The sequence below is a fragment of the Emydura macquarii genome, unplaced genomic scaffold (assembly GCF_026122565.2).
Source record: "Emydura macquarii macquarii isolate MOO-44397 ecotype Brisbane River unplaced genomic scaffold, CSIRO-AGI_Emac_v2 contig_3692, whole genome shotgun sequence".
Taxonomy (NCBI): Eukaryota; Metazoa; Chordata; order Testudines; family Chelidae; genus Emydura; species Emydura macquarii.
In genome coordinates this window covers 11,965,228-11,975,734 of record NW_027133829.1, presented here as the reverse complement: position 1 = coordinate 11,975,734, position 10,507 = coordinate 11,965,228, and the positions used below count along the sequence as shown (strand labels likewise).

The window sequence follows — 10,507 nt, the reverse complement described above, 5'->3', positions numbered from 1 at the left end:
CAGGCGAGGGTCGGGGCGCAGGGGCTGGGGCGCACGGCCCGGCTGCAGAGGCTGGCGCTGCGCCCAGCTGCGCGGAGCCCCCCCGGGGCCAGGCTGGGGCGGCGGCTCCTGCCCCCCCGCGGGCCCTGCCCGGACGGAGCCGGGCCTCGGGGCGGCTCCGCGGATAAAAGGCCGGGCGGGCCGGGCTCCAGCAGCTCGTCCGCGTCCGTCCCGTCGGGCTGCCGGGCACCCGCGGTGAGTGGCGGGCGGGGGGAGCCCGGGGACCCCGCTGCGCGGCCGAGGGGCGGTGGGGCCAGGGTCTTAGGACCCCGAATGGGCGGGCGGGGGCACGGCACGGGGGGTACGGGGGGTTCGGGGCGGGATGTGAGGGGCACGGGGGGGTTGGGGGGGCGGGCAGGGGATGTGGGGGGCACGGGGGGTTGGGGGGCGGGTAGGGGGATGTGGGGGGCACGGGGGGTTTGGGGGCACAGGGCGGGGGCATGTGGGGTGTTGGGGGGGAGGCCGGCGGGGGTGGCAGTGTCTCCTGTTGGTCTCCTGTGGTCTGGGGGCAGCAGATGGGTAGGGGGCAGGTGGGGGGCTCACAGGTCGCCCTGGTCCGCGCCGTAGCCTGGACTCTGTGCCCCGTGCCCCGGCCACCCTGCAAACACACCCGGGAGCTTGGGGGGCTGGGGGCGGTGGAAAGGGGTCCTGGTTAAGGCAGGGGAGGTGTCAGTGCTGGGCCGGGCAGCCCCCAGCGGCTGGGGGCACTTGTGGGGAGATGGGCCTGAGGCCCGCTGGCCGCCCAGGGGGGGTTTGAGACAGTGGCGCTGGGGCCCGGGCAGCGGTGGCAGTGCCAGGGCCATACCCCTCGCATCAGCCCAAGCCGGAGGGGTAGGGCCCCCACTGCTGCTTTCTCGGGCAGCGCAGGTGCGCCCCGGGCCATGTCTGTGGGGCCCAGCCTGCTGGGGGATGGGTGGGGGATGGGTGCCGGGCTGGGCTGCTGCTGCAGGGAGAGTTCGGGGGAGCGCTGGGCCCTGGCACCCCGGGGGGCTGCGTGTGTCCGGCCCTGCCACCGCCCGCAGGGAGCAGGGTGAGACCCAAGAGCCGCCGGGGACGTGGTGTTAAACCAGGTGGCCAGCGACAGCCCTAGAGAGGAGAGGCCCCAGCCCGAACCCTGCCCCCGAGCCAGCCCGTCCCCCTGGAAGCAGTGGGGCATGGCTGCGTGCCTGCATCGTCTGCAGCGACGGGGTCCAGTGGCTCATCCAGGGGCCCCGGGATCCCCCTCCCCGCCACGCTGTTCCTAGGAGTCTGTCCCTGGACGATCAGTGATGCCGGCTGGACCCGTCTCCACCCTGTTCCTGCTGTTCCTGGCGACCCCCGGCTGGCAGCAGCCCCCGCGGATCCAGGTGCGGCTGGCGGGGGCCGGGAGCCGGGCCAGCGAGGGGCGGCTGGAGGTGCTGCATGACGGGCAGTGGGGGACCGTCTGCGACGACGACTTCGACATCCGCGTGGCCAGCGTGGCCTGCCGGGAGCTGGGCTTCGAGTCGGCCGTGACGTGGGCCCACAGCGCCAAGTATGGCCGAGGGGAAGGTGAGGCAGGGCCGGGGGCTGGGCCTGGCGCAGCCTGGCATGATTCCCGGGCGCAGAGCCGGCCTGGGACAGGGCGACCCCAGAATGGGCAGGGGAGACTGGGGTGCAGGGTCCTGCGAGTGGGGCAGAGATATAGGGATGAGAGCCCCCCCGCTACAGACCCCCCCACATCGTAGTCCTGGCTGTGGGGCAGCTCCTGACTACCCCAGCCCCAGCCTCTCCCAGCGGGGGCACCGTGGGGGGCAGGGCAGGAGCCCTGGCTGTGGGGGCAGCTCTCAGCTACCCCAGTCCTGGCCCCTCCCAGCCCGGGTGCTGTGGGGAGTGGGGTGGGAATGTGGTGCCGTGGTCAGACCCACAGCTCCTGAGCTCGCCCAGGGGCGGGGTGTCTCCACTGGTGGTTTGGGTGCATCCCGTTAGTACCCCATTGTCAGAGAGAGCCCTGGGGCCCCGGGGAGGGGGCTGCCGGCCTGGGGCCTCTTGCTGAGTCCATGGGGCAGGGGGATGTTCCAGCCCAGGGCCCCTTCCAGAACCAGGGGTGCCGGAGCTCCTGGCCTCGGCCCCATCACTGACCCCTCCCCCCTCGCCCCCCCAGGCCCCATCTGGCTGGATAACGTGCGCTGCACGGGCACCGAGAGCTCCCTGGCCGAGTGCGACTCCAACGGCTGGGGCGTGAGCGACTGCCACCACGGCGAGGACGCTGGCGTCGTGTGCGCGGGCCGGCACCCGCCTGGCGCAGCCACCCTGGGCCACGCTCCCGGCCTGCAGCTGCAGGTGAGCGGGGCCCGGGTTCCCCAGGTCCTGGGGGGCTGCAGGGGCCGTTCCCAGGGCTTCCTGCCTCGGCTCTGGGTGGGTCCCACCTGCTCCCGGTCACCCTGCCCTGGCGGGACTCAGCTGCCCCCGGCACGGCCCGCGCAGGCCGGCGAGCGGGGCAGGAAAGGGGGTTTGCTCAGCAGAGCAGGGGCAAGGAGGGGCCAGGCCAGGAGATTCAGCTAGTCTGTCCTGTGTCACAGGCCCCAGCCCCTCCCCCAGGAGCCCCAGTCCTTGGGGTCAGCTCACCCATGAGGGCTGGGGAGTGGGGAGCCCGGCGCCTGCGCCATGGGGCCTCGTCTCTTCGGTCTGCCCTGCCCGGCCAGTGCTTGTGACTAGCACCCGAGCTGCGTCCCCGGCCTGGACCTGCCCCCACCGCCCCACTGCCCCGCACTCCTGCCCCGCTCACTGCAACCCCTGGCGCTCCGGCTGCGCCCGGGGTGGGGTCGGGTCGGGCTGGGCTGTGGGGGCAGAAAGAGCCGTGTACCGCTGCGATGTACGTGTGCACTGGAGGGTTAATGCCGCCCCTGCCTGTCACTCCAGTGCCGAGCTCTCCTCCCGGCCATGCTGGTGCCCCAGTCCCGACCCGCAGCCTGGCTGCACCCCTGCGCTGCCCGGGGACAAGGGGCGGCTTTACCCGGCGGAGGGTCCTGCCTTGCACGTGTGACAAACCAGTCGTTCCAAGCTGTCAGCCCCACCCCCGAGTGCTCGCTTCCCCCAGGGCCCCAGGTGCCCCCCCCGGTTCCTGGGGTGCTGGGCCCCTCTCACCCCGATCTGGCCTGGGGCAGGGGAGGAAGCTGGAGGAGGTGCGGCTCAAGCCGGTCCTGGCCTGGGCCAAGCTGAGCATGCCGGTCAGCGAGGGCGTCGTGGAGGTGCAGCACGAGGGGCGCTGGAGGCAGGTGTGCGACGCCGGCTGGACCCGGAACAACAGCCGCGTGGTGTGCGGCACGCTGGGCTTCCCCCAGGAGAAGCAGATCAACACCGGCTTCTACAGGTAGCGCCGGGAGCGAACGGGCATGGCACGTGTCTGCCTGCTGCGCCCGGGGGGGGGGACAGCCCCAGGCATGCCAGGCTGTGGAGCCTCTGCCGGGGGAGCTGCATGTGGACGGGGCTGTGTGGGGTGCCAGGGACAGGCCCCGCGTGAGGGTCTGGGGGCCCTGGATGAGCTGGCGAGAGGGGCCCTAGGTCACAGCGGGTCATGTTGCACACGCCCGTGCATTGGTGCGAGGGGCAGGTCACGGGACCGCCTAGTGCATGAAGGCCTGGCTCAAAGGAGAGAAACCGATCCTGCATGACATGGGTGTGGGGGGGGGGGAGGTTGAGGGCACGGTGACCCCCACCCCCGCAAGGGGCTGCCCTTGGCCCCGCTGACCGTCACCTGTCTACACCCCCAGGAAGCTCTGGAACCGGAAGCTGAAGGATCCGAAGTCCAGGTACGGACCCATCCCTGCGGGAGCGACCCACACGGGCGATGGGCCGGGTCCAGGCTGCCACAGAGGCCCCGGGGAGACGAGATGGGGGGGCCTCAACAGGGGTGGTAGCACGTTAACCAGTGGTGCCGTTTGAGCCCATGCCTCGGCCGGGGCTGGAGCTGGGGGCTGTCGGGGTTGGCCGGGCAGGAACTGGGGTGAGCTAATCCGGAGTCACACCCGCCCCCCGGTCTTGGTTCACAGCCTAAGGAGCCTGAGCCAGAAGAACCTGTTCTGGATCCATCGGATCAGCTGCCGGGGCACGGAACCACACCTGTCCCACTGCCCAGTGCAGGTGTCCCCCGCCAGCCGGCTCCAGCCCGCCTGCGCCCGCGGCATGCACGCCATCGTCAGCTGTGTGCCGGGCCCTGAGTTCCAGACAGGCAAGGCCAAGCCGCCCCCCAAGCGCGGCCGGGCGGAGGTGAGCCCTGGGGCTGGGGCTGGCGGACGTGCGCGGGGAGACCCCACGAGAGCCCCACGTCCCCGAGAGAACGGGCAGCACCACGGGTGGTGCCGGGGAAGGGAAGGTGGGAATCCAGCCCCTCTCGGGACCAGTCAGCAGCACAAACTGAGCAGCAGATCCGGAGAGGGAGCAGGGCAGGAGCCCTGGCTGGGGGGGGCTCCCGGCTATTCCAGCCTCTCCCAGCAGGGGGTGCTGTGTGGAGTGGGGCAGGAGCCCTGGCTGGGGGGGGCTGGGGGTACAGGGCGTGGGGTGCAGGGCAGAGCCTGTCACAGATCTGAGACGTGCCCCCTGGCAGGCAGGACCCCAGCTGTCTGTAGCCCTCCAGCCAGTCCGGTGTGGGGCGTGGGGCTCACACCTACATCCGCCGCTCCTCCCTTCCCTCCCCAGGTGCGTCTGCGGGCTGGCGCCCAGGTGGGCGAGGGCCGGGTGGAGGTGCTGCGGCACGGCCAGTGGGGCACCGTGTGCGACGAGGAGTGGAACCTGCTCTCGGCCGGCGTGCTGTGTCGGCAGCTGGGCTACGGGACGGCCAGGCAGGCCCTCGCTGGGGCCCAGCTGGGCCAGGGTGAGCCGGCTGCAGGAGCTGCAGCGCTGGAGGCCTGGCTGGGGGCCCGGGTGCTGGCGGGGGGGTGGCTGGGGCGGGGCCTCGCTCCTGGGGGCAGTGACCAGGAGAGGATTCGGGGTGCAGTAGACGAGGTCCCCGGGCCACGCTTTGGCAAGCAGCTAACGCGCTCCGGGCTCTGCGGAGACGAGTGGTGCAGGGCGTCGGGGCAGCCACGGCCAGGAGACGGGGCCCGCCATGAGAGAATCACAGCCTCAACCTGCAGCCCGGGGACGGGCCGACCCGCGAGGCCGGACCCCAGCGTGTGCGAGCTCTGGGGGGCTAGTCCCGGGGCCGAGGGCTTGCGGGCGGATCTCGCAGAGCCAGGCAGAGCAGGGGCCGAGCCAGGCCAGGGCCAGTTACATTAACTGCGTGTGAGCAGGCAGGCCGGGGAGCTGCTGGACCAAGCTCCCAGGGAAGGGGGATTCTCCCTCTCCCTGGTTGAGACCCGGCTCCGGAGCCTCTCTGGGAGACGCTTTGGCCGAACCCCGGCTCTGGGCTCGTGTGGGCAGCTGCTGGAACGTGCCGGCCTGTGCTGTGCGGCTCCCACGGGGTGAGCTGAGCCCTCTGTTGTCCCGACTCTCTGCGGGGCAGCTGGTCTGCGCAGGGAGCCCTTTGGGTAACGGGCAGGGCTGCCCCTTTCCAGCCTGGGGTGGGGGCGCCCCGGTGGGAGGCTGGGTCCCTGCGAGTGGAGTCGGGGTGACCCACGGCCGGGTGCTGACGCTGCCTCTGGCTGCAGGCCTGGGCCCCGTGCACATGACGGCCGTGCGGTGCAGGGGCTCCGAGCGCTCGCTCGGCGAATGCAGCTTCCAGGAGGCGGCAGAGAGCAGGTGTGGGCACGAGGCGGACGCTGCCGTCCGCTGCAACGTCCCCCGCATGGACTACCAGAGCCAGGTGAGCCCGGGGGCCCCCAGCGCCCGTGGGGGGCTGGCAGCTGGGCTGGGGAGGCTGCCACGGGGCTGTGGGGTGAGTCGTGCCGTGGGGAGCAGGGGGGCAGGTGGTGAATGGGACGGGGGGCAGCTGGCACTGAGGCCCTGAGCTGGGGGGGAGGGGTCTGGGGCAGCGAGGGGGAGCAGCATCCTGCCCAGTGCCCGGCTAACCCTCTGCCCTGCCCGCAGGTGCGCCTGGCCGGGGGGCGCAGCCCCGAGGAGGGGGTGGTGGAAGTGCTGGTGCAGGTGGGGGGCGCCCTAAAGTGGGGCGCCGTGTGCAGCGAACGCTGGGGGCTGAACGAGGCCATGGTGGTCTGCAGGCAGCTGGGCCTGGGCTTCGCCAGCCATGCCCTACAGGTGAGTCCTGAGTGGCGGGGGCCTGTGTCGGCCTGGTGGGGGGGAGGGGCTCTGTGCCCTGGTTGGGGGCTGGTGGGGGACCCTGTGCCCTGGGGTGCGGGGAAGGGCTCTGTGCTCTGGTGTGGGGGCCCCCTGCCCTGCCCTGCCCCCCGCTGAGCGCTGTGGCCGTGGCTGTGTCCCCAGGAGACCTGGTACTGGCAGGGCAGCCCGGGGGCTGCGGCGGTGGTGATGAGCGGCGTGCGCTGCGCGGGCACGGAGCTCGCCATCCAGCAGTGCCAGCGCCACGGCCCCCTGCACTGCCCGGCCGGGGGGGGCCGCTTCTCTGCCGGGGTCAGCTGCACCGACGGTGAGTGCTGGGCCCCACCCGCGGGGGAGGCGACTGGGGGGGGAGAGTTGGGGGTTTCTGGGCTCTGAGCCCCCTCTAGATCTTGCCCACGAGACCCTGGCCAGCCCCTTGGGGTAGGCAGCCGCCTGCGGGGGGCGCCGTGGGGTAATGCCCAGGGGTGACGTATGGGTGCCCCCGGGGAGGGGCTGGGGCAGGCGCCTGTGGGGCAGGGGAGGGAAGCCAGGCCAGCCTCACCCCGCTGCCCCTGCAGCCGCCCCGGACCTGGTGCTGGACGCCCCGCTGGTGCAGGAGACGGCCTACCTGGAGGAGCGGCCGCTGGCCATGCTGTCCTGCGCCCACGAGGAGCGCTGCCTCGCCCGCTCGGCCGACCATGCCAGCTGGCCCGACGGGTCCCGCCGCCTGCTGCGCTTCTCCTCACGGGTCCACAACCTGGGCCGAGCCGACTTCCGGCCCCGCGCGGGACGCCACGCCTGGGTCTGGCACGAGTGCCACAGGTGAGCCGCGCCCACAGCGCCCGGCCCCAGCCGCCGTGCCCCGGGCGGTGCCAGCTGCCCCCGGCCGGCCACAGGAGGAGAGGAACCAGCGCCAGCAGCCAGCAAGATGCTGCCCCGGAGCGGGGCCCTGCACGTGCTGGGCTGGGTCACCCCAGGCCGGGGGCCCCAGGGCTGGCTCGTGTCCTCCCCCCCCCGGCCGCGGCGCTGGGCTGGGCCCGGGGTAATTGGCAGGTGGCGGGCTGGGACTGTCATTACAGCCTGGTTTGGATGCAGAACTGTAATTCTGCGCCCGCCCCCGGCTCCGGCTGTGCCCCCCCTCGCTGCCCAGCAAGCCCGAGGGCCCCCCCTTCAGAGCGTCCCAGCCCCCTGGATGGATCCCCTGCCCCAATGCAGAGCAGGCGGCAAGGGGGGGGCACAGCTTCCCCCCCCCCTGCACTGGGCTCCCTGACCCCATCTCCCCCCCAGGCACTACCACAGCTTCGAGGTCTTCACGCACTACGACCTGCTGACGCTGAACGGCTCCAGGGTGGCTGAGGGGCACAAGGCCAGCTTCTGCCTCGAGGACACCAACTGCCCCCCAGGTGCGCGCCGGCCGGGGGAGGGGCTGGGCTCTTGGTACCCCCAGGGGCCTCTGTGCCACCAGCGCCCCTGGCTGGCAGGGGTGGGGCTGGAGTAGCTGGGAGCCCCCCCAGCCTGCACCCCAAGGAAGAGCTTTCCTGTGTGTGGTGAGGGGGGATGCGGGGCGCGGTGCTGGGGCGGGGGGGATGCGGGGCGCGGTGCTGGGGTAGGGGGGACGTGGCCTGTGTCATCCTGCCCCCTCACCACCCCTCCCCCAGGGATGCAGCGGCGCTTTGCGTGTGTGAACTTCGGGGAGCAGGGCGTCAGCGCGGGCTGCTGGGACACCTACCGGCACGACATCGACTGCCAGTGGATCGACATCAGCGACGTGGGGCCCGGCAGCTACATCCTGCAGGTGGGAGCCGGGGGCCGGGGCTGCCCCGTACCGTGGAGAAGGGCCAGGCTCGGCCCCCCGACTGTCTGTGTCCAGCGCCCCCCAGGCCTGCCCCAGAGCGCCATGCTCAGCTGGCCGAGGGGCTCCTCCCTCAAGGGCTGGAGCCTGCCAGCCTGTGCCAGGGCCAGCCCGGAGCCCCGGGTCCTGCTGCGGGGAGCTGGGCCCCAGGCCGGGTGGCAGCCAGGGGCAGGGGCTGCACATGCTGTGGCGTGGCTGGCGAGGGGGCCTCGGGCACTGGCCACCGCAGCCACTGGCCACAGGCCTGGCGTCCGGCTGGGCCAGCCGGGAGGAAGCTGCTCCCAGGGGCACCCCTGGCTCTCCCAGGCACCGGCTCCGTCCAGCCAACCCCTGGCCCTGCCACCAGCCCGGCCGCTGTTTGCAGCCAGCTCACCCCCACTGGCCTGCCCCTCGCCCCCCTCCACTCACCCCTCGCCCCCACCAGGTGATCGTGAACCCCAACCACGAGGTGGCCGAGTCCGATTTCTCCAACAACGCCATGAGGTGCCGGTGCAAATACGACGGGCACCGCGTCTGGCTGCACGGGTGCCGCACGGGTAAGGGGCGCCGTGGGGGCAGGGCAGGGAGCTGCATGGCTGCCACATGGGTAAGGGGCGCCGGGGGGCAGGGCAGGGAGCACACGGCTGCCACACAGATCGGGGCACCGGGGGGGATGCGCAAAGCAGGCTGGGCCCCAGGTGGGTCAGAGCGGGCAGACGGGCGGGGCTGCGTGCCTGCCCCAGAAACGGGCCCTGTCTCCCATTGCCCTGGGGGCACTGCAGGATGCAGCTGCAGGGCAGGGTCGCATACAGTGCGCCTGCCCCGCCCCGCCCCGCCCCACCAGGCGCCCCTCACCCTGCTCCCTGCTCTCTCCAGGTGACCAGTACGGGGCCGACGCGGTGCAGGAGCTGGAGCAGCAGCAGCGCCTGGCCACTAACCTCATCTGAAGCGCGAGGGGAAGCTGAGCCTTGCCGCCAGCAGCCGCCAGGGGCCGGGGGCCAGCCCAAACCGGGGCTGTGGGGGGCTGAGCGCTGCCCCTGGCCAGCAGCCGCCGAGAGGGGGCAGATGGGGTGGGGGGGTCACACACTGTGGCCCTGTGCTGGGGCCTGCCCATTTCCTGCCCCCTCCCAGGCTCCCCTGAGCACCCCTCAAAAGCCCCTCGGTGCTGTGGGGGCAGCTTCTCCCCTGGCCCCACGCTGGGTCCCCTGTGCCAGGCAGCCCAGGCTGTCCCTCATGCCCCACTTGCCCCTTGCCCTCCTGGGGCAGGGGCAGTTGTGCTCAGGGAGTCGTTAGTTGTATTTATGGGGGCTGGACTGAGGAGGGGCTGGTGCTCACTTAATGCCCAACAGCCGCGCGCTAGGCAGGAAGGCACCTCAACTCCTGTACTCCACCAGGAGCCTGTCCCCGCAGCCCATCTCCGGCCGACTACCTCAGCCGCCCCACGGGCCAGGAGAGCCCTGCGTCTGGGGGCCCCAGGCCCCCTTGTCCCAGGAGCAGCCTAGGGCCTAGCACCACTCGTGCAATCACTAGCATGTCACTAATAAAGGTTTTGTGCAGTTGGAAGGATGGCGTCTGGCTGCAGGGCTGTTGTGACGGGGGATTGTGCGTAAGATTTTTGTGTGAATATTGTGTGTGCCTCCCATTTCCCTGACGTGGGGCCTGGTTATTCGCAGGGGGATAGGGGGGGAGGTTGCTCTGAGCAGGGGCCCAGAGCTCCTGGCGTGACTGTCACCCAGTACGGAGCAACCAACGAGCCAGGGGCCCCTCGGCAGGAAGCCAGCCTGGCTTGAGCCTGCTGGGGTGCCTCCTTCCTCACAGCCCCCGCCCCGGCCCCACGCAGCCCCTGCACACATGGCCCTGCCTCTACTCCTGCCCCAGCACCAGGGGTCCTACGGGGGCAGCTGCTCCTTACGGGGGGGGGCTCTGGCATGGCAGCGGCCATGCCCCAGCCCCCGCTGCACCTAGAACCCAGCCCCAGTGCCATGGGCACCCCGCACACCGAAGAGGACGAGTCACTGGGCGCGTGGGCACGGCCGGCCACGCTGTGCTGCACTCCAGGTGCTGCCAGGCCCTGGCACCCCCACACTGCCCCCGGCAGCCCTGCGCTCCTAGCAGCTAGAGCGGACCGGCCATGGGGCTGGCTTCTCGCGCTGCTCGAGCTGCAAGGCAGCCGCGCTGGCTGCACCGGGCAGGTGCGGCAGGTCAGCAGGCCCCAGCCGCGCACTCGCGTCTCCCACGGTACGGCAGGGCTCCAGCTTGAGCGAGGCCGTTTGTCACCCCCCTTCCTGCAGTGGGGTGGGCGGAACGGCCCCAGGGGCCAGTCACGGGCTCCCTGCCGGCCATGTGCAGCTGCCACAGCTGTTCATACGAGTGCGGCTCGCCACCACGGCGCCCTGCCCAGGGGCACTTGCAGATCAGCTCAACGCCCCAGCGTGGGCGGCTACGCTACAGCAGTTTATGGCGGGG

General features: G+C 72.2%; 1 protein-coding gene across 3 annotated transcripts; it reads left to right on the top strand.

Moving 5' to 3' along the window:
* The first annotated feature begins 203 nt into the window (after positions 1-203).
* Positions 204-9,604, top strand: LOXL4 (lysyl oxidase like 4). 3 transcript variants are annotated; one of them, XM_067537223.1, is made up of 15 exons: positions 204-234; positions 1,284-1,569; positions 2,162-2,340; positions 3,165-3,370; positions 3,771-3,809; positions 4,050-4,266; positions 4,696-4,870; positions 5,646-5,800; positions 6,025-6,192; positions 6,376-6,538; positions 6,789-7,032; positions 7,498-7,613; positions 7,869-8,005; positions 8,487-8,598; positions 8,918-9,225. In XM_067537223.1, the coding sequence occupies exons 2-15, from the start codon at positions 1,308-1,310 to the stop codon at positions 8,986-8,988; spliced, it is 2,244 nt and encodes a 747-aa protein (XP_067393324.1). In that variant the 5' UTR covers positions 204-234; positions 1,284-1,307; the 3' UTR covers positions 8,989-9,225. The 3 variants fall into 3 exon arrangements, with proteins under 3 accessions (XP_067393324.1, XP_067393323.1, XP_067393325.1); XM_067537222.1 differs by lacking the exon at positions 8,487-8,598 and having other exon boundaries at positions 8,918-9,604; XM_067537224.1 differs by lacking the exons at positions 6,376-6,538; positions 7,498-7,613; positions 7,869-8,005; positions 8,487-8,598; positions 8,918-9,225 and having other exon boundaries at positions 6,789-7,321.
* The last annotated feature ends 903 nt before the right edge of the window (positions 9,605-10,507 follow it).